At 39.2% G+C, this 22,792-nt stretch overlaps 1 protein-coding gene across 3 annotated transcripts; it reads left to right on the top strand.

The window, feature by feature from the left end:
- Positions 1-1,182: 1,182 nt before the first annotated feature.
- On the top strand, positions 1,183-22,714 carry si:dkey-159a18.1 (sortilin). 3 transcript variants are annotated; one of them, XM_040036018.1, is made up of 23 exons: positions 1,193-1,540; positions 2,474-5,570; positions 6,211-6,487; positions 6,785-6,847; positions 7,397-7,473; positions 7,547-7,643; positions 8,059-8,226; positions 8,382-8,455; positions 8,700-8,746; positions 9,551-9,687; positions 9,776-9,859; positions 12,114-12,174; positions 13,135-13,287; positions 13,990-14,087; positions 14,169-14,268; positions 14,367-14,541; positions 14,636-14,829; positions 15,374-15,566; positions 18,799-18,915; positions 18,998-19,139; positions 19,233-19,339; positions 21,200-21,280; positions 21,502-22,714. In XM_040036018.1, the coding sequence occupies exons 2-23, from the start codon at positions 5,545-5,547 to the stop codon at positions 21,569-21,571; spliced, it is 2,541 nt and encodes an 846-aa protein (XP_039891952.1). In that variant the 5' UTR covers positions 1,193-1,540; positions 2,474-5,544; the 3' UTR covers positions 21,572-22,714. The 3 variants fall into 3 exon arrangements, with proteins under 3 accessions (XP_039891950.1, XP_039891951.1, XP_039891952.1); XM_040036016.1 differs by having other exon boundaries at positions 1,183-1,540; positions 2,474-6,487; XM_040036017.1 differs by having other exon boundaries at positions 1,184-1,540; positions 2,474-6,487; positions 21,163-21,280; positions 21,502-22,711.
- Positions 22,715-22,792: the final 78 nt, after the last annotated feature.

Consider the following 22,792-nt stretch of genomic DNA (forward strand, 5'->3'; position numbering starts at 1 on the left):
GCTGGTTTGGTGGAACAGCACTGATGGATGCAGGTGTTCTTAAGGCGGCTGACCAGACTGACACCCAGGATTTGGCACAGGCACCTTATCTGTGAGATTCGAGCTTGTCCATGCCCTCATTTAGAAGGATCCAGTACTTAGAGCCATACAGAAGTGTAGTAATAATGAGAGGTTTTCCAGTTGTGTGGCTTCTAAACACATGATGTGAACTTGTAAGCAATTTTGAATGATCATAGTGGAACTGTAGGGTCAAGTGAATTTGGTCCCTGTCACACAGGCCTAGACACTGGTCCACAACGATTGGTTTTTGGGGAAAAATGCATATTTCCTAACGTTGGCAAGTTGGCACGCACTTTACCAACCTTTACTACTGCTTGTCAGGTAGTCCACTAAAAGAGAAAGTAAAAAAAGAGAGTTGCTACAAAGAGAGCAGCAACCAAAGCAATCATGAGGTTTTTGGTGCTGCACACTCTTTGCAACCGACTTACCCAGCAACAGCCAGCAACCTCCAAGAACCACTGCCAACAAATCTGGGAATGCATGTTTTTCCCCAGCAGCTGGTGGCTTCCCTAGCAAGCTAAAACCTTTTTAAGGTTTCTCACTTGACATTATGCACACATTGCTCAACTGATGTTCAAATATTAGATATGATACAACCAAAAACATTTTATTGATTGCATGGCTGCCTGTAGTTTTTCATGTTTGAAACTTACTATCTTTATCAAACTAAGTGTGATGCAGAGCAGAAACTACACCTTGGAGAACAGCTAGACAGATGTTGTAGACAAGTTTAATTTGGTCAACAATATGCTAAAGACCAACGCAATTACATTTGGATGCCAGTTTCTCTAGCGACAGGGTGTCACTGACAGTAGGGCTGCGTGACTCTTTATCAATCACTCTCCCAGCAACTACTGGAAATTAGTTGGGGAATCTTCATTTTCCCTCACAACCGGCTTGCCTGCATGGTCTCTAAGCCCGAGTGTCACTATTCCAAAATGGCACATTTTTGCAAAACCTGAATGTAGTCAAGAATAATTAACAATTGCTGGTCATTAAAAAAAAAGAATTTAGCTTTAAGGAAATTAACCACAGTCCACACACTTAACTGTCATTTTTTTCACTAGAAATCGTTTACAAATTTCCCATATCCTTATCAGATAATGTGTCAGTCGTGAACTGACTATCGACACAACAATTAGGCTGAAAGTGATTTGAGTGCTGTTAAAACAGGAAATTAATCAACAGCCTGGAAAACCCAGAACTCTCCTCTTCGTGACGTCGTCTATCATACCACAGCAGAGAGTGAGAGAAGGAGTCAGACCGTGCGGGCACAGCAGCGGGTTGGACGAAGAGTTCCTCACCTCGCACGAAGAAACACCGTGTGAACTAACAGACGGACAAAATAACCAAACAACTTAACTGGTTTCTTTGCTGATCTGTGCCGTGCCGTGTCGTGTCGTGCCCGCTGGAGAAACAGAGCCTGCACAGCTTCGAGAAACGAGAGAGAACAACAGTTTACAGATCGGTGGATATTCTGGTATGTTATCGTGCCATTAGAAACCATGTCCCAGTCTTTAAGAGCCTTTCGGTTAAAGTACCGACAAGCAGCATTTAATGTCTGTGTTTTATCGCATTGAAAGCCATGTGTCTTTCGCTTTCTGACTGTTGCCTTGAGTCGTCCCTTATTTTTTTATTTTTCACTTCTTTTAAGTAAATTTGAGCACAGTGAATAAGTGAAACTATTACATCCGCATTGAAAGTAACAGCTGCATCGTCGAAAATGTGTAGAGACGTAAGGACTTTAGATTATTCCTCAGGGTAAAGTTGATTCTTCCAGAAGTTTGCAAACGCAGCACAAATTATCTTCCTGTTGATGTATGCCGGTGATTCAAGCTTCCTTCCTAGAGCATTTCTTTCTAAAACAGAAGGCTTTTACTCGTTTACTGTGTCTTGTGGTGAATTTTGTACTGCGGTCATCGAGATCTAAACAGTGATCAAAATGCACATGAACTGTTTCAAAATTCAGCTACCTGCTTGGCTTCAAAAATCTGTAGGCTGGTGACAAGCTATCTGTCAAACGTGCATAGATCAATGCATGTTTTTGTTTAGGTTTTTTTGCCTCAACTTTTCTTACAAATCTTTTACCTGATATATATATATATATATTTTTTTAAATCTGCTGTAGAATAGGATGACCAACTGTCCTTTTTTGCACTTATAGACTTATAAAAGCCTATATGACATTTTTTATTTATTTATTTATTTATTTTTTATTTCACCATTCATTAACCGCACAGAGAAGGCTTCGTTTAAATATGTTAAAGTTTTCTTTAAGCAAACAGTATTATTAAAGTTCTTCATGACTGGGCCAAGTGTCCTCTTTTTTTTGGAAATCTAAATATGGCCCCCCTGCTGTAGAATTAATGTTTGTCTGTCATCAAAATCTGAATATTTACTTCTCCTTTTGCAGGCAGCTCTTCCTCACAGAAACCATGGTGGCGGCCATCCTGAAAATGTATTTCTTTGGAACAGCACTTTCCGTCCTTGCAGTCCTTTATGAAATGGCGGACTCCGTTGGTGGTCTCATGCACGTGCAGGACCATCACTACTTACAGGAGCTGAACCAACAGACAGAGAGGGACATTTCTTCAAACAACTGGAGAGGGCGGCCCGTGACTAAAAACATTGGCTCATGAGAAGATCGTCATGTTGTAGTTTTTGGACATGTTCTGCAACTGTCTGGAAGGACATGGAATGTTCACTTATGTGGATTTATGGTCCAAATGGTTCTTTCTGTTTGGGCACTTTTTTGTAGCCCATTGTCTGCTGTCATGTCTTGTAGCAGCTATTGTGTAAAACCACTACTGAACACAGAACACATTCCTTGTGTTAAAAGTACACATTTTGTATATAATTTTCTAAGCAAAGTGAATGAAAACATTGGGGGATTTTTGATGAATGTCTTTGATGTGTGTAAGTTTATTGCAGCATGTAGAAGTCAGAGTACAAGGTGTGCGTTTCAGTTTGGTAGTGATCCAGCAACTGAACTTGGAGTCAAAAAGAGAAATGCAGGCTGCTATAAAACTAACAGGTCTTAACAAAACATGACTTCTCTAGAAAATGGGGGGGGAAAAAAAAAAAAAGGAAAGAAACTTTCAGACTTCCAGCAAAAATTGCGCAACAAGCTCTCCACTGTGTAAAGATCTGTCTGCCTTTTTGTTGTGAGTAAGGTTTTGTGAATCAAATATGTGTTGCGCGACAAAGCTGGGAAATGATCTGTAAAAGCTGAAAAGCACGACTCTGTGCAGGATTTCAACGTGAATAAAGGTAAAATGTTGTAAATAACATTTGTTCTTCTTATCAAGCGCAGATACCATCTCGGGCTTTTCAGGAGACAAAATCAGAAAATAGAAAGTGAACAGTGAATCACTGTTGGGAGCTAAATCAGAAAACCTCTGGTCACAGAAAAAAAAATCTAAAAAGGAAATCATATTAATCAAAGAAACAGCATTTTGGGGGAATTTTAACGTGAATTAAATAAGAGTTTTGTGGTTTACCACTTTATGATCTCTAGTTCTTTCAAGTGGACAAAATAACCATTGAAGCTTGAATGGTTTCACTGCACAAAAGACTTGGCTCTCAGTCTTTGATTATCCCAAGGGCTTTTAAAGTGTTTTTGGGATTTGTACGTAAGCAAACCCAAGCACAAATAAAACCAAGTCAGAGACAAGTCATTACAAAAAAGTTTTTTGTGTTTCTACACACCCTTAAGTTCACTTCTGTGGTTTCTGCTTCTGTGCCCTAATAGGATATGGGATAATACATTTATGACACTTTACCTTTAAACCTAATTGGAACCATGTATTATTCTACCTATTATAGAATTCAGTTCATTCATCCAACCATTTTCTTCCACTTTTCATGGGACAGGTCACGAGAGCAGCAGCCTAAGCAGCAAAGCCCACACCTCTCTCAGAGGAAAACTGAGGCCTTCCCAGGCCAGCAGAGAGATATAATCTCTCCAGCATGCCATGCTGAACATGCCACTCAGTTCAATTCAATTTTATTTACATAGCGCTAATTCATAATAACTTTTTCCTAAAGGCACATTATATTGTAAGGTACATTAAGCTACAATATTAGAAAGAAACTCCAGCAATCACAAAACTCCATTTCAGCAAGCATTTGGCGACAGTAGGAATGAAAATGTTTTATCCCTATTATCAGGAAGAAATCTTCAGGAAAAGCAGGCTCAGGGAGAGGAATCCACCTTCCATGACCAGTGAGGGGAGGGTAAAGACAAGAGAGGGAGGACAAAAGACACACTACAGGAAAGAGAGGCAGTGTGAAATAATTGCTAATGATTAAATATTGTGTTGTATAAACATGCATAGAAAGAAGAGATAAGACTGAAGTGCAAACACTTAGTGCATCATTGGGAAGCCCTCAGCAATCCAAACCTACTATAGCAATAATTAAGGCAGCATTCAGGAACATCTGATCAAGCCTTAACTATAGGCTTTAACATTAAAAAAAATATTAAGCCTTATTGTAAAGTAGAGAGTTTCTATCGCCTGAATCTGAACTGGGAGCTTTTAGAGCGAGCTGATAACAACGAATTACAATAGTCCCCCTGCAGAGATAAGTTCCTTGCCAAGTGTCTTAAGAAGCTCATTCATCATATCAGCAGTGGGATGGTTCTCTAATGTTATTGGGGTGGCACACCAAAAATTGAATTTCCAGTTTTATTATGCTGATATCAAATATACGTTACTTGAAAATGGCAAAAATGAGAGAAAGAAAAAAATCATAAGCTTAGTTAATTCCCTGCTATTAAAGTTGATATCACTGAAAATAGGCACATATGAAAAGCGAAGAAGATTTTGAAATCCATAATAATCAGTTTTAATTGATTGATTGACTGGAAGTCCAGCCATCGCTTTAGATTTTCGGCAGAGCTAGGCAGAAGCAGATTAAGATTCACTCTCCCACAAAGCAAATTTTGGGTGGGTGGCCAGAGCCCCCCACTGACCACCCATTGGTGGCGCCTATACTTGTTGCTGTCAGTTTTCCAATATCTCGAGTGCTTTTTCACTATAAGGGTTGTAGTTGTACCTAACCAAGTCATTAGAGGTGACTCATCATAAGATTATGTTTTGTGTTTTTAACTAATGTGCCACACTTCAGTTCTCACAAATTATTAGATATCTTGTTTTACCACTTCAGTGGTTTCGGTTTCCTACCCTTAAATGCATACAGCACCATTATAATTAATTTTCTTTACCTTTAATCCTAATTGAAACTATGTATTAATTCACTTTCTATATCTGTTAAGATGAAAGTTCCTGTAATAGTTCACATGGTGTCTTGGAAATAAAAAGGTATTCCAAAGGGAAAGCCTGTTACAGCTGCTTTCACAGCGGGGTGAAAGCAGCTGTGTAATTCTGTGGCACCGCCCCCCGGCCAAAAAAACCCAGCCCTCTGATTCCTTAGATCTGAGTTGTTCAGGACATGACTATGAGGTCGTAGCAACTTAACTAGATGAATCATAGCCATAATTCCCTGAGGTATTTTGCATCATAGCCTATCATGTTCATACATGTAAATATGTAAGAAAGAATTGTGTATGTTTCTGTTATGTGTCCTGTGTACTGTTTGTTTGTATATGTGTCTTTCTGGCTGCTGTTTCAACCAAATTTCCCCTTGTGGGACAATTAAAGGATTATTCTATTCTATTCTACACATCTGAAAGCAACACAAGTGAATACATGTCGACCTCTTGCGTTAACCTGCCCATACTACTGCGATTTTATGTCACATTACCGTCTCTTATTTCTTTCAAAGCTTGCCAGAACTTTTCTTTTGAAGCTGTCCTTAAAATGTCCTTAACTTCTGTAAATGTGAATTCCAGTTGTTTTTTGTTGTTGCTAATTCATTTGTTAATTTATTGACGATAAGTGAACGAATCACGAATTAATCTGTTGTTTTAAGACAAACCCCCCCAAACTTTTTTCTCCCTGCAGTTAGGTCACCAGGATGCGGGCAGAAGCACCTGCTGGTGGTGGAAGTGCCACTTAGCGCAGCACTTTTTATGTTAATGACCCGTCCAAGCACTTCCCACACCCACTTACCTTTAGAGTACAACAAAAGTGAGTCATTATTGCCAGGCATATCGGTCAGTGGGACTCTTTTTTTTTTTCATTGCAGTCACATCACTGTCGACATGATCTGGAGACATTTGATGCTTTTGGGGGTGTCCGTCGTTCTTCTTATGAGAGTTGAATGCAGAATCAAGGAGGGAAAGACGCTGACTTTCCGCCGGACTCAGCATAGTGAGAGCCAGGACCAAATGCGCCGTCGCCCCAGGAGGGATGCCAGCAGCTCCCCAGGCACTTCCAAGCCTTCACATGGTCCTCCCTTCACCTCTTGTCGGCTCCTCCTCACCCCCGCCGAACACGAGGTTCTGGATGATAACACACACGAGGTGAGCTGCAGCTTGGTCAATATAGGCAGGTGCAATGTCCGTCGTGCCTTTTATTTAATGTAAAGGAAGAGATTCCAGGACTTTGAAGTTGGTACCCGTTTTTATTTGTGTTTTGCAATGCTTAACAGGGTTTCTCAACCAAGTGAAAGTAATATAAACACGTATAGTAATGTAAGCCCGTATACTCATTTGGCAAAGAGTATTATTGGGAAAATTACAGGAAATTGTGAGAAGAGATCTAATTTAGCTTGTTAGGCCTGTTTTTGTGATGTGTGAGTTTTTTTCCTCTCTCTTTAGACAGGTTTTAATGGTGATGATGGTTCCTACGTAATTCTCACATGGGTTGGTGATGATACAGGGGTGAGTAGCTTCTTATACAGAAAGTTTATTGCATATAGCCTCTTACATGTCACAGGGGCACAATAGAATTCAATGTAGAGTTTGTAAAGGAAAAAAAGTGCCACAACACACAAATATGCATCAATATACGATAATGAATTAAATATAATTGAGGCTGATTTTAAACACAGCAAATTCTCCTCATTCTTTAATATCCGTGGGTATGTAATTTCACAATACCCCTGGTTTTATCCTTATCTTACTAGTTCTGTCAGTGACAACTGGAATATAGTAATGAAGTGTTAAGGAAAAAATAAGAAAAACCTACATTTCATTAGCTCTTACAGTGGACACAATCTCTGAGCTTTCCATCTTGTACTTTAAGGATTTGTTTATAGAATGAAAGCACAGATTTGACCAGGTTTTTGCGCTTTGAGAAACATGTTAGACAACATGCTGGTTTAAAATAAAAGCCAAATTAAGGTGTGCTATAAGACTGGATCGTCTTAATCTAACTGTGACTTTTTAACCCAGTGTTTAAAGTTGTAACTATATTTCTTCATTTGATAGGTGGTCTTGGTGCTGTCAACAATCAGTGGTCCAGTTCATCCTTTAAATGAAGGAGGCTCCTCACGACTTTACAGAAGGTGAGTTAGAATCTGATCAGCAGCTACCGTGGGCACCTCAATCAAAACGTAACCATCTTTCCTCTCTCATCAGCACGGATTATGGCAAATCTTTTCATGACATTTCTCAGAGCATCAACCACACCTTTATTAAGGAGGAATTTGGAGTCAGTGTTGGACCTGGGATCTCTGTAAGTAGCACTATTTTACACTCTTACTAACACTTTTCTGTGGGTGTGCAATGAAAGAGCAGTTAGTGATGGTAAACTGCATTGCATGTTTGGCTGTGGACCTTGTGATGTTTTGACATGAAGGTGTGAAAATATCTTGTATGCTGACATCTAATCAGCTTGAGTCTTACCCACTAGTGTTCTTACAGTTTTGTTCACAGACTGATTATATTGCACGGAGCTATGCAAGCAGAATCTTTAGCTGAGAAAGTGGATGTTTTTCTTCTTTCTTTCTTGAAATCACTAGTACAGAGCTTGCATGCACTGAATTTTAAGCAGACAATTCTGCACGAAACTACAAAAAGTTATTGATGAAGCTAAAATTCTTTCTCAAATTTCCATCTCTGAGCTGTTTTCCATTGATTTTCATTGACAGGTGATTTTAACAGCCGACACACCGGTGCTTAACAATCCAGGTGGGATTATCTTCACCTCCACGGATGCTGGTGCAACCTTCAAGTTCATCCAACTGCCCTTTCACCTGGCGCAGCCAATTGTGTACCACTTCCTCAACCCTGACTATCTTGTGGCCCTCAGCATTGATGTGAGTCTGTTGAACTTTCATAGTCCCTTAGTGGTTTCCGTTGCTTTGTTTAATATTCCTGGCTATCACACAGACACACATGTTTATCATCCAAACAAACACACATCAGGAACACTCCTTAATGTGCAAACATTGCTCTGTTTCCTGACTTTCAGGGCGGTCTTTGGCTTTCTCTGGACTTTGGGGCCTGGTGGACAAAAGTTCATGATGGAGTGCATTCTTTCTCATGGTGAGAATAAAGAAGAAAAAAGAGTTATTCATTATATCAAACAGTGATAGCTCTGTGGCACAAATATAGTAACAGCACTGGAAAATGCATAATGACATGCGTAACATGTGGGACTTTGAATAAACTGAGATGATAGGAGCAAGGTTTTTATGAAGCAATAAATGCTTGTTTAAAAAGAAACAGGACCTATTAAAATTGTGACATTTTGAGGTGTTTGTAATTTTTTCCTTCCTCTTTCCATCAGGGGAGCTGGCATAAATTTGTTCTTCAGCTGCAGTCAAGTAGATGCAGGTAAGAACCTGTAAAGCTGTTAAAGGGTTTTGTAAAACTGGTGCAATTTAAAGATCAGACACTTTGTAATACAGGCTTGTCTGTATTCTAGTGTGTATATATGTTTTTATTTTGTGTGTAACAGGGTTTGCATAGTCATAAGAATTCTGCTTTTAATGTTTAATCTAATCTGCATCTTTATGGCTTTTGCAGCCAAGTTAAAATCTTTATTATCTCACAGGAAAAATCCTTTGATTACGGGGCGGCATAAAAGCTATTAAAGTACAATAAAACAATAAAGCAACTGAAGAAGCTCAAAACTGACATGTTATAAGCACATTGAAAAACAACTAAATAAATTACCAAGTTGTGTGAGGAACTGAGGGGTAGAGTATAGTGTATTGAGATTAAGTTTGATTTATAATTGCTAAGATGACTAAATCCATAAGTAGAGCAGCGCTTATTCTTAGACAGACAGCTACATGAGAAAACACTATTGCCTTACCCTCCACAGCTTTTGATTTGGTGGATTTTTACACTGAAAGTCCTTCTTGACACAACCCCAAAAGGATCTACGTCTCCTTCCAGGATCAAACCAGACAAATTTCACTTATCCGTCAGATGTGTAAATCACTACTCTTGTGTACATCAGAGCCTAATTTCACAAGCTCAAAATAAATATAAGTACTTTTTTTCACTCAAAACATTTATTGCTTGTGAGGGTGCATGCTTTATGCGGATGAGCAATGAGCTTAAATGTGTTTAAGGCTAGTGCACATTTCTTATTGAACTTATTCGTGTTATTATTGTCATTTGCCGATACAGTTGAGGCAGAGGAGAGGGGAGATTTAATCCTGAAAAGAACAAAGGACCTGGGGAAGACCTTCACCATAATCCATGAGGACATCTACAGTTTTGGTTACATAGGAGCGTTTCTCTTCTTCTCCGTTATGGAAGACCCGGTAAGATGGCTGGATCATTATTTATACACTTCGGTCTATCGAGTAGTATATATTCCATCTATATAGTCATGCGTTATTTTTCTCCTAGAGATCTCCTCGTGTGATGTATTTCTCATCAGACCAAGGAGATACTTTCAGTCAAGCACTCCTGCCTTCTGCATCCACTGAGCAGGTGAGAGAAAATATCAACCATCATTTCTGTTGAGTGTGTTAGCAACAACATCTAATATTCTACAGGTAGGTCTGGGAATTGAACCAATTATGTTTGGTAGTATTCAAAATGTAACTGTAGCACGAGGCAGTCAAATGTATGATCTTGATTACTTCTTAAGCGCTTAAAATAAAGTAAACTTGACTTCTTCTTGTTTGTGAAAATGTTTTGCCGCTCATCCAAGAGACTTCATAAGTTCTAAAAACTGACGGAGAGGTGGTACTGACAGCCTAGCTTCACTCCTTACCTCACGTGACCCTCATACCCTCATGCAGCCAGTCAGTAACTCTTGGGACAACCTCCAAGGCGATGATCTAACTCATCAGTTTTTAGAATTAAAGAAGTCTCTTGGATGAGCGGCAAAACGTTTTCACAAACAAGAAGAAGTCAAGTTTACTTTATTTTAAGTGCTTAAGATTACCATGACCGAGACGACCAAGGATGTACACAGACAGATCGTGCTTACTTATCATTCAAACTAAAAGAGGATCTGTTCTGCAAGAATTCAGCTCCATTTTTAATCTTGGGCTCTACTAGAGTAGCTTTGTTTGATTCAGAGTCAAAAGTGTTTAATATTTATCTTTGTGCAGATCCCCAGTGGTCTCTCTCTTTAGGCCAACATAGCATGAAGTAAAATCCAAGAGCCTGTGCAGATTTCCTTGGCTTTAGTGTTGTTAACATTTCTATACTCCACCCTCTGTATATAATTTCATGTCTATATTAAATACAATACAGATGCACCTCTGTAGTGTAGAGGTTAACACATTCACCTTACACGGTAAAATTAACTTGTTCAGTTCTGGGAGAAGAAACAAGCTCAGCCTCACAAGTAGTGTATTCCTAGATCTGATCCAGACTCTGGATAAAAGTGGAATCTGTGCCAAACCACACATGTGGATCCATTTGCTGTATGTGGGAAATACGTGGGCGGCTGAGAGTACTTAAAAAAAGCAACTGTGGCACAGAACTCATAAAGTGTTTTGATAACAGCAGCATTATGTACAATGTAGCCAAAAAACCTCTTGGGAGGCTACAAACAGTATGAGACCTCATTAGAATCACAGTGAACACTGTGGAAGTGGTAGTAGAGCTTATTAGTGCCTTCAAGTACTAAAGAGTTACTTTAAACTAATCAAACTGGGAGATCTTGAGGTAATGCAAAGCATATTATAGCACTCTCTTAATGAAAACAGTCTAATATGTTAATAATGTTTTGGTGTTGGTACCAAAATATATTACCAAAATTAGGGCAGTTTCTCAAGGGTCGCCCAACACGGTAGTGCAGTAACAGGCTGAAAATGAAATCAAAAGTATGGCTGATGATTTTTGGAGTCGCTCGACTCCACACACCATCAGCTTTTGCCCTCAGGCAAATCTGATGAATGTACAGCAACGTTTTCGCTTTCTGATGAATCTCCAGTAGATTCATCACATTTGTCTGAGGGCAAAAGCTGAGGATGTGTTCCCTCAGGCAAGTCTGGTGAATTTACTGTAGGTAGATTCAGGAATTTTTTTCAGATCTAATTAATGTACTGTAGGTAAATTCATCAGGATTGCCTGAGGGCAAAAGCTGATGATGTGTGAACCCCACACATCATCAGTTTTTGCCCTCATTATTAATCCCCTCCTGCACTAAGTATTTAAAAACAGATTGTCTAGTCAACACCGAAATGTAACCTTCCACTACAGTGCACAGCCATTTGTCTGCTTTTTTTTTTATCAGCACATATCACTGACCCTTCAAAGATATAGTATTATTACTGCTCTTAGTTCTTAGTAAGTTATTAATAAGCAAGATGTGGTTCTACCCTTTCCCTCCCAGCACAACACAGTAGCTTTAAATTGAATTGAATTGGCACTTATAACAAATTTCCTTTAAATGATAATTGAGATGTTTATCGCACCGCTCCGTTTGTCTTTGTGTCAGGTTTATGGGTGGGGAACATTAAAGATAAATGCAGATACTTCATTCATACTAAGGAAGTTGGTTGATATGCAGAAAAAACATCGGTGGCAACATTTTCCCTTTCAACACCAGCTGAACACACACCTGCTCTGATGAAACACCCACACATCTTGTTGACAGCACAAACACACATTCTGTCTCAAGAAGATTAGACAAGATTTATAGCAAAAAATTGAACGAGTCATCTCTTTTGTGTGTGCGTGTTTTTTCACGTCTGCTCTCGACTCTCATATGTGTCTCTGTTTGCAGTTTTATTCCATCCTGGATGGAGATGAGGATATGCTCTTCCTGCATGTGGACAACCCGGGAGGTATCAGACAGATACATAAACCCGCAAATGGGACCTTTTAATATCTTTGAAAATGTTTTCCATTCAAAAAGCCACATCTATAAAAATTAACCCTGTGACTGACACATATTTGCGAACGTGTCCTCACAGCATATCAGTTTTTTTTCCTGTTGAAATGGAAAACTTCAACTGTAAAGGCAAGACTGGTTTAACAAGTTCTTGGACTTGCTGACAAATCAGTCCATAATACTGAGTGTGTGTTTGTCCATGCAAGTCTAGATCTCATGGCTTTGTTCCTTTCCTTCTCTGTTTTTATCTCCCTCTCCAACTTTCTTTTCCTTCCTCATTCTATTGCAATTTTATTCTCTTTTCAGTATAATACAATTTTTGGCTCACACCTGCTTGAGACAGTGGTGCATGGGTGGTGTGGGGTGACTTTGTCTTTTGCTGGCTGAAACGAGGAAGACTTAGGTTTCACTGCAAAAGCTGATAAGCATATCTTGGCATCGGGGTGTAACACAAATACACATGCACACACGAGGACACACATTCAAAAGCTTAACATGTCCCCATCACCTCCCTCAGGTGATGGAGAAATGTTTTATTATTATTACAATTTATTTTGTTAAGTCACTTAACACTGGCCTATGAATCATTCAGGCACAAGAATAGCACCTAACTCAAGGTATTAATCAATGCTTTTAACACTATCAGCCTTGGTTTAACCTCCTCAGAGTCCAGACAACAACATTATTGCAGTATTGGCTTTCAAATGTGCTAGAACTTGTTTTTTTTGGGGGGGGGGGGGTTTTTTTGCATATGTTTCAATAAGTAACTTCACTGATTTACTATTTTTCTAGCAAAATATAAAGACATGAGTAGTGGCTTGAGACTTTTGCAAAAATCCAACTCTTTACATAGGAGAAGTTAAAATGTGTTGTAATTTTGTGAGATACATTCGTGCTTTCCGTTTTATTTCAGACACCTTCTTTGGGACCATGTACACCTCAGACGACCGTGGGATCTTGTTCTCCAAATCTCTTGAGCGCCACCTGTTTGATGGACATCGAAAGAGTGACTTCACCAACATTACTTCACTGAGAGGAGTGTACCTCACCAATAAGCTAGACGTTGGTAAGATTCTCCACACAGGTATTGTATGCATCTTCTGTCTCGTAGCTTTTCGTACATAACTCCTGTAAAAAATGGCTTTAAGTGAGAAGCTTTTCATTCCAACCCCCAAAATGTAGCCCCCAGTTGTCTGTTTTGTGACACTTTATGAGTTATAAGTGTTTGAATTGAGGAGATTGGACAGGCTGTCATGCCGCTTTCAATTTAGTGCTCAACCAATAACATCATTGTCTGACAGAAGAGAACACGACTGTCATCAGCAATACTGCAGTGCGGTGCTAAGAGAACAAAATATTACCCAACATTAACGAAACTAAGGAGCTGATTGCTGACGTAAAGAAAAAACAAAGACAAAGATCCCGGTTTGTAACACCCGGAGCAGGTGGACTCCACCCTGCTCATAAAAGCTACAAAAGAAAGAAAGAAAGAAATTAGTAGAAAAACATTAAACTTTACAGAGAGGTTGTCATGGCACATGCATGGCCTCAGCATTGCTGAGCAGAGCACAAAAGCCAGGCTGTGAGACTTCTAAAATCATCCCATAGGAACAGAAGCTCAGTCTTTTCTTTTGTTTTTTTTAGAGTTGCCTAAAAGCAAACCATTTGATTTTTCAATAAACAGCCATGATTTGCATAATGAGAGTTATATCTAAAATCCTGATTGAACTTACTGAATATTGACCGGAATACTTCGTTTTTCTTTCAGATGGCCGTATAAAATCTGTCATTTCATTCAACAGAGGAGGGACGTGGAGACCGCTTAAAAAACCCGAGAACATAAATTGTGGAGACAAGATCAAGAGTGTATGTTACATGAAAAAAAAAAAAAAATTATCTGTCTGTATGTATGTGTTTTCATTTTGATCTTTTTTTTTCTTTTGCCAGTGCAATCTCCATATACATGGGGAACACAGTCGTAATAACCATATAGTTCCCATGGTGACCCTGTCTGAGCCGGCTGCTGTTGGTCTGGTTATTGCGCATGGTAATTAATTTGTAATTACTTTCAGTGCTTCAGTCCAAACCATTGCATCAAACACTGTGTAAAATGCACACTTATAGATGATTTCCTCTTTTTAACAGGCAGCGTGGGTGATTCTCTGTCATCATCGCAGAACCCCGACGTGTTTGTTTCCTCAGATGGAGGTTATAACTGGAGGGGGACACTGAGGGGTCCTCATCACTACACTATATTGGACTCTGGGGGTCTAATTGTGGCTGTGGAGGCCCATCGTGAAGGACAAGTCAAGACTATCAAGTACTTTATTCTCATTTAAAGACCACAGGGAAGTGACAGGAAGTGTTTTCTTATATTTAAAGTTTTCTCTTTTTCTACTGTTTTTCACCATCAGATTCTCCACGGATGAGGGTCAGTGCTGGAAGCTGTATAACTTTACGGATCAGCCCTTCTTCTTTGCAGGCTTGGCATCTGAGCCGGGGACCAACGCCATGACCGTCAGTGTGTGGGGCTTCCGGCCCGAGGAAGACGGCCAGCCCATGTGGGTAGCAGTCACCATTGATTTCCAGAGTCTCATTACCAGAGAATGTAAGTCTAGACAACTACTGTGCACTCTTTGCTCTTCACTGGTTTCTATGGCATGTTGCCACCTGGTGGTAGGTTCATGTGAGTTGTATTAGCTGTTTTCCGACTGCAGAAGCAGGGATTTTCCACAACCTCTAAAAACCTGTAAAAACACATCCTGCTTGTTTTACCTCTGTTTATGACGCAGATTTGAAGAAGAAAACAGACCTGTTTGCATTTTTTTTTTTGTTTTCTCCTCTACAATTTGTGTGAGATGCTGTAATTAAACCACACCCTTTTATCTGGTGGTGAAAAGATAGATACTTTCCCGGGACTTTCGATATTTCCCCTGTGGCATTTTGCTTAGTTGTATTGCAGATGCTGTTTTGCACTTGCATTAGTAATCTTATGAAAGTGACGTAAGTGTTGGGACAGACTTATGCGTCACTAGTTTGACTAACATTGCCTAAAACTGCTTTATTTACATTCTAGGTTTGGTTTTGTTAAACCTGCATTTTTTAAAAGGATTGTTAGTGACAGTTAAATAGGTCATCACTGCCTTCATCAGGTAATGACAACGACTATGAAGAGTGGTTGGCTCATTCAACAGAAGGAGGGGACTCGGAAAGAAATGGATGTGTCCTGGGTGTTAAGGAGACCTACAGGAGGTTAAAGAAGCAATCTCTATGCCGAAATGGGCGAAGCTTTGTGGTGATGAAAAAGCAAAGCCCTTGTCTGTGCACCAGAGAAGATTTCTTGTGGTATGTTGGATTGTTTTGTTTTTAAATGGTCCTGTAACGTACTACATATTATTGTAAAAACCTTTCATTTCATTACATTTTGCTTCCAGTGAGCCAGACTCTTTTCTTTTTTCCCTCTTTGTTTTTAATGACCTTGAGCAATAGTTCTCAAGGCTTTCTGAAGGTCTTCTAAAGTTTTTCTTTGCACACTGGCCACTTTTCCACTCATTTCCCGTCACTATTTGACCATTTGTTAAGCCACTTAATGATGTGATGAAAGTGGGCAGGTTTCAAAAGAAGTCATGGAAGACTTAAAAAAAATACTATCTACAGTATAGATGGACAGTATATGAACATCATGTTCTTAAGAAGTATCTCTCAGGTACATTATATTGGACTCTGGGACTGAGTATTTAAAAACAGACTCACTCTTTGGCGTGGCCAGAAATGGGCTCAGTGGAAGTGTGGCTGAAGTACGCCAAGTTACACAAGAACTGAACTGAAAATCAGTGGTACCAGGTCTTATGGTGTGATGAGTCTTAATTTGAAATTATAGGTTCAAGATGTCATCAGTATGTATGGATGAGATCAGGAAAGGTACAACAGTGATTGTCTAAAGCCATCTGTAAAGCACAGTGGATGCTCTGTCATGGTTTAGGGCGATGAAAGTATTTGATTGCCAGTGGCTTAAATATTCACCATGTCAGTGATCCAAAGCACACAGTGAATGCAGTAAAAGCATACCAGGATGGAAGAACACACAATGGAACACTATCAGTCATGGATTGGTCTTCCCAGAGCCCAGACTTCAGTATTATTGGAGCAGTGTAAGGATAATCTTAAAGGAGAATGGAACAAAAGGCAGAAACATCCAAAGAGCTTTGAATGTCTTTCAAGGAGCCTGGAGATTTATTCCTGAAAACAACTTAAAGGAATTAGAAGAAGGCTTGCTGAAGAGAGTACAGGCTCTGTTGAAGACTATAGATGGTTTTACTCAGTGTTGGGCAAGTTACTTTGAAAAAGTAATTAATTATAGTTACTTGTTACTTCTTCAAAAAAGTAACTGAGTTAGTAACCGAGTTGCAAGATATTAAAAGTAATTAATTACTTGAAAAGTAACTATTGCGTTACTTTAAAAAAATTTTTTAACCCTCTGGGGTCCAGGGTATAATTGGCCATTGTTAACTACTTTTGATTTTCCCTCCACATTTCACCTTTAAAAACTATTTACTTTGCCTTGTTTGGTATCATCCTTTTCAGCACAACCTTACGTGTCTGAATTTACAGTTATGTTTTCATTTTGACATACTGTATTAACACAATTGATCTAAAATCAGACAAAAAACATAAAATCCGAGTAGAAAAAGTTATATTTTTTTTACTGTAACAACCACAGACATGTTTATTGAATCATATTTCATAACTTTAAATGCAAATATAAATTGTCAATTTTACCTTTTACCTTTAAAAAAAACATTTCAAACTATTTACATAACAATCAGCTTTTCTGCATTCAATAAGATGCCACGCAAATTATTTGTGCCACTCCAAAACAATAATTCCTGTCCACTATAAAGGAGAACATCACAGCCTGATACCTGCAGGTCTGACAGCAGCAGGTGTATCACTGTTCCTGTTTTTTTACCTGGAGACAGCAGTCATCTCATTGTTCTGACACACAACACAAAACTACCCACAACACTACACACTAACTACACAAGACAACACATTAACTACACACTCCAAACATGCTAAACGTCTCACATCTCAAAACTCGCGCTCTCTCTTTTTCTACTGTCTTTCTCTCTCTCTCTTTCTCTCTCTCTCACTCCTAAAACTATCCCGTCTTCCTAAACAACCAAATGTCATGTTGTCCATATCATTTTTTGATTGGTCGACATGGTGCATTTTTCCACCAACATGAACGGGCTGGTTTTTGCTGTTGTTGTTTTTTGTTGTGTTTTTTTTATTTTTTGGTCATAAGCAGAGAGTGCTTGCTAGCGCTGTCCTTAGACAGTAAACTTGACAAAAGTATTCAGGAAAAAACACAGGGTATATGTTGTTTATCATGACTCTGGTTTTACGTGGCCTATAAACACAATTTGAAAACTGGTATATATCACCTTGTTGCTTTGTCATCTTAAATTGGTCATGTGATTGGCTTACCACGACTACTTTATTCCTCCTCAGTCAAACAGCAGCACTCATGCGATTGTTTTGCCCCCTTAGCTCCAGGTGTTGTGCCAAAAAGTGATTGTCTGCCAGAAAGTGATTGCCGAGTGCAGCTGCTGAAAGCTGTAGCGCATAGTCAGCTTCTTCAATGCAACCGATATAAGGTGGAGTAAGCTGAACACAGCTTCAGCCGTCTGTTTGTTGAAAAATAGTAACGCGACCGCATCACATTTTCTTGTTAGTAACAGTAACAGCGTTGTAACGATAGAAATAGTAATTAGCTAGATTACTCGTTACTGAAAAAAGTAACGCCGTTAGTCCCATCACTGGTCTTACTAAATACTGACTTTCAACCTCGCCAGAGTGTACAAACTCTATTTCCCATTTTCCTAAAAAAATAAAAATAAACAAGAGCTTAGTCAAGACTTTTGCACAATAAATAATAATATATTACTTTATCTTAGCTGTACAATGATTCGAAATTCTGAGGCCTTTGCTTACATCTCAGAAGTTCAAGATCAGCTTTTTATTTTCCATTTACTTTTTCTGTTTGTTTGCTTGTTTTCCTTTTTAATGAAGAAAGGCAGCATTGTTCGGCTTTTGGCATCTAGCTAATGGCTGTGGCTTTTAAATGAGAGTGTAGCAATGGCAAGTGTGACCTGAGTGCTTTCCTTGCCAAGGATGAGAAAGCAGACGATCATGAACTTCTTTTTGCAGCAAGCGACCAAGAGAGACCAGTGTTCTTACGGTGTGTAAAGCATAATGCTGCTCTGTCTGGGAAACGTGTGAATCACTCAAGCACAAAAAAAGCAGCTAACTCAAGGGATGCTGTGTCCGCACATAACAGACAACAAAATTAAAACAAAATTAAAACATTTTAATTGCATTCTTAGCCAAAGACATAGCTTCAGCCCAAAACCCAGCATTACTGTGTTTTTTTCCCCTTATGTACTGCATTTTCATGTGTCTTTGCACGTTTTTTAATAATTTGCTGCACCCATTTTCTTGCAAAATATAGAGTTTAAGAAGAGAAAAGCATTTTGTGGTTGCACTAAAACTCTTTTTTTCTCCTTTACTACAGCGACTTTGGTTACTATCGACACATTAACACCTCAGAGTGTGTGAGACAGCCAAGCGCTGCAAATAAAACCTATGAGCTCTGTTTGAATGGAGAGGAGGATGAGCTTCTGACAGAAGGGTAATTGCCTTCATAAAGCAAGGAGAAACACCACCTTTATGCGCACATGCAAATCTCACACTATTCCCTTTTGTTTTTGTAGATACCGCAAGGTCCCGAGTGATAGGTGTGAGGGTGGGTTCAGTCCTCAGCTCATAAAGCAGACAGTCAAAGCCTGTGGTATTAAACCTAGTCCTGCTCCTCCTGCAATGTCCACATCTTCAGTCACACACTTTGACACACCGGTCAGTAGGTTGATTGTGCTCTTTCAGTCTTTGCTTCATTTTATAAAATTGTCTTTGTTTGGATAAATATCAACCTTTTCGTGTATTTTCCAGCGAGAAAAGCTGGTGTTGATCCTGGTGTGTGCAGGAGCAGTCATCATTGTCCTCATAGCTATTGTTTCTGCTGTGATTGTTGTCAAGAGAGTGATTTATAGAAACAGGTGAGTCACACATATGGTATCTGCTGCATGTTCAAATTTAAGCACACTGAAAGCTCTGACCGTGGTGGTCTCCTGCTGTCTGCTACAGTTCAATTCAATTCAATTCAATTTTATTTATATAGCGCCAAATCACAACAAAAGTCGCCTCAAGACGCTTCATAGATACAGAGAAAAACCCAACAATCATATGACCCCCTATGAGCAAGCACTTTGGCGACAGTGGGAAGGAAAAACTCCCTTTTAACAGGAAGAAACCTCCGGCAGAACCAGGCTCAGGGAGGGGCGGCCATCTGCTGCGACCGGTTGGGGTGAGAGAAGGAAAACAGGATAAAGACATGCTGTGGAAGAGAGACAGAGGTTAATAACAGATATGATTCAATGCAGAGAGGTCTATTAATACATAGTGAGTGAGAAAGGTGACTGGAAAGGAAAAACTCAATGCATCATGGGAATCCCCCGGCAGCCTACGTCTATTGCAGCATAACTAAGGGAGGATTCAGGGTCACCCCGTCCAGCCCTAACTATATGCTTTAGCAAAAAGGAAAGTTTTAAGCCTAATCTTGAAAGTAGAGATAGTGTCTGTCTCCCGAATCCAAACTGGAAGCTGGTTCCACAGAAGAGGGGCCTGAAAACTGAAGGCTCTCCCTCCCATTCTACTTTTAAATACTCTAGGAACAACAAGTAGGCCTGCAGAGCGAGAGCGAAGTGCTCTAATAGGGTGATATGGTACTACAAGGTCATTAAGATAAGATGGGGCCTGATTATTTAAGACCTTGTATGTGAGGAACAGGATTTTGAATTCAATTCTGGATTTAACAGGAAGCCAATGAAGGGAAGCCAAAACAGGAGAAATCTGCTCTCTCTTTCTAGTCCCTGTCAGGACTCTTGCTGCAGCATTTTGGATTAGCTGAAGGCTTTTCAGTGAGTTTTTTGGACATCCTGATAATAATGAATTACAGTAGTCCAGCCTGGAAGTAATAAATGCATGAACTAGTTTTTCAGCGTCACTCTGAGACAGGATATTTCTAATTTTAGAGATGTTGCACAAATGGAAGAACGCAGTCTTACATATTTGTTTAATATGTGCGTTGAAGGACATATCCTGGTCAAAAATGACTCCAAGGTTCCTCACAGCGTTAGTGGAGGCCAAGGTAATGCCATCCAGAGTAAGAATCTGGTTAGATACCATATTTCTTTTTCTTTTTCTTTTTTTTCTTTTTTTTTTCTTTTTTTTTAGATAGATACCATATTTCTAAGATTTTCAGGGCCGAGTACAATAACCTCAGTTTTATCTGAATTAAGAAGCAGAAAGTTAGCGGCCATCCAGCTCTTTATGTCTTTAAGACATTCCTGCAGTTTAACTAATTGGTGTGTGTTATCTGGCTTCATGGACAGATAGAGCTGGGTGTCATCAGCATAGCAGTGAAAATGTATGCTATGTCTTCTAATGATGCTGCCTAAGGGAAGCATGTATAATGTAAACAGAATTGGTCCTAGCACTGAACCCTGTGGAACTCCATAATTAACCTCAGTGTGTGAAGAGGACTCTCCATTTACATGCACAAATTGGAGTCTATTAGATAGATATGATACAAACCACTGCAGTGCAGTACCTGTAATACCTACAGCATGTTCTAATCGCTCTAATAGGATATTATGGTCGACAGTATCGAATGCTGCACTAAGGTCTAGCAGGACAAGCACAGAGATGAGTCCACTGTCAGAGGCCATAAGAAGATCATTTGTAACCTTCACTAAAGCTGTTTCTGTGCTGTGATGAGCTCTGAAACCTGACTGAAACTCTTCAAATAAACCAAATACAGGACACCGATATATCGTTTCTCCAACCTTCGACTCCAGGATGACGAAAACTCCACTGCAGCTGATCATGAAAGCGGCACGAGCAGCAATAGCACAGCCTGCCAACAGGACTCAGATGATGTAAGTGTTATTTAGCACTCCCAAAGGGTTGATTGATCTCTTCGTCTCTTCTTCAGACTCCTACTGAAAACGCTGCATCCGGATGAACAGAATCAACTTTTTGGGATTTCCTTACCAGCATGATTGAGCATGCATCGAGATGTTATTTAGCACTGTTTTATAATGTTTTCCAGATGGTGTAATTTTTCTCACACATACATTTTGTGTTCTCTTTTTTCTAGGATGTCATTGAATGACACAGCAGACATGATTGACACCAGCTGCACTGAAATGGACTGCATGTTGCCTTGATTTTCTCTTTTTTATTGAAGCTCCCCAAATGTTTGAATGTCTTAATTTATTGAGCTGACTTTGCTTTTTTCACTCTTTGTACATATGTATGTTTTCTTGATTTACATGTTTAACACATTGTACTTCTGTACAACATAAAAATAAAACCCAAAACAGAATGTGCATTTAAAATGAAACAAATTCTGCATATTATGGAGTCTTCATCAAAATGTTACAGGTTAAATTATACGCCAATAAATTTCTGCTTAAAACCTGTCCATTTGATGGCGGTGTTGACGCTTGTATCGCTCCCATGTACTTGTAAAATGACTGAAGAAGAAGATGCAACAGGAAGTTGGTGTGACATGGTGAAGATTTTGTTTTTGACAGATGACTCACTACTAAAAAAAACTACAAAGAGACATGGGACGGTAAACAGTTTCTAACAAACTCAAAAGTCAGTAGTTAGTGTGACTTTTATTCTTTTATTCTTCAGAACATAAACTCTCTTGGCCAATCACTGACAGCATGTTTTTGCTGGTGGACTAATCTCTGATGGTACAAGCTCTCCAGGACTACTGGTTGAAATGCAACCCCAAACAGAGCCTCTGTATTACAGATGTCTGAAGATTCATTCTGTTGACTACCTCTGTACATATTGCGGACAATTTGAGTAAGAAATTTCAAAACTAGATTCATGAATCCATAAGAACTTTTGCCACTGATTTTCAGTCCAGTTCTTGTGTAATTTGGCACACCTCAGCCCTTTCTCCACATTTCCCTTCCTTAATATCAGCTTCTTCAGAACCCCCCTTTCACTGAGACTTTTTCACTGAGGCTTTAGTGAAGCATGTTTTGCACATTTGGTCAACAGTTGCTATAGGAAATGATGCAATTGGAAATGATCTGATTGGCTAACACACTGGCAGTGCACTAAACGCATACCATGATAGACAAACAGTACTTTTGCACATTTCTGATGATTCCTCTCTTAGACCATGTGTCAGGTCTTTGCTGGATTTCTTCCTATTTTTTAAGGACATGACTTTCCCATGCTGTGCATCTCCTGTAGATATTTTATAGGTACATGTATATTTTTGCTTGTTATATTGTTGTTTGAAATAGCCCATGTTCAGTTATTTCCCTACTCTTTCCAAATCTAGTAGGTTATATTCCCATTTGAATCATTAAAAAAAAAAGTTAAAAAAAAAAGTAAAAAAAAAAAAAAAAAAAAAAAAAAAA

This window comes from Simochromis diagramma, unplaced genomic scaffold, assembly GCF_900408965.1.
Source record: "Simochromis diagramma unplaced genomic scaffold, fSimDia1.1 OVJJ01000816.1, whole genome shotgun sequence".
Lineage (NCBI taxonomy): Eukaryota > Metazoa > Chordata > Actinopteri > Cichliformes > Cichlidae > Simochromis > Simochromis diagramma.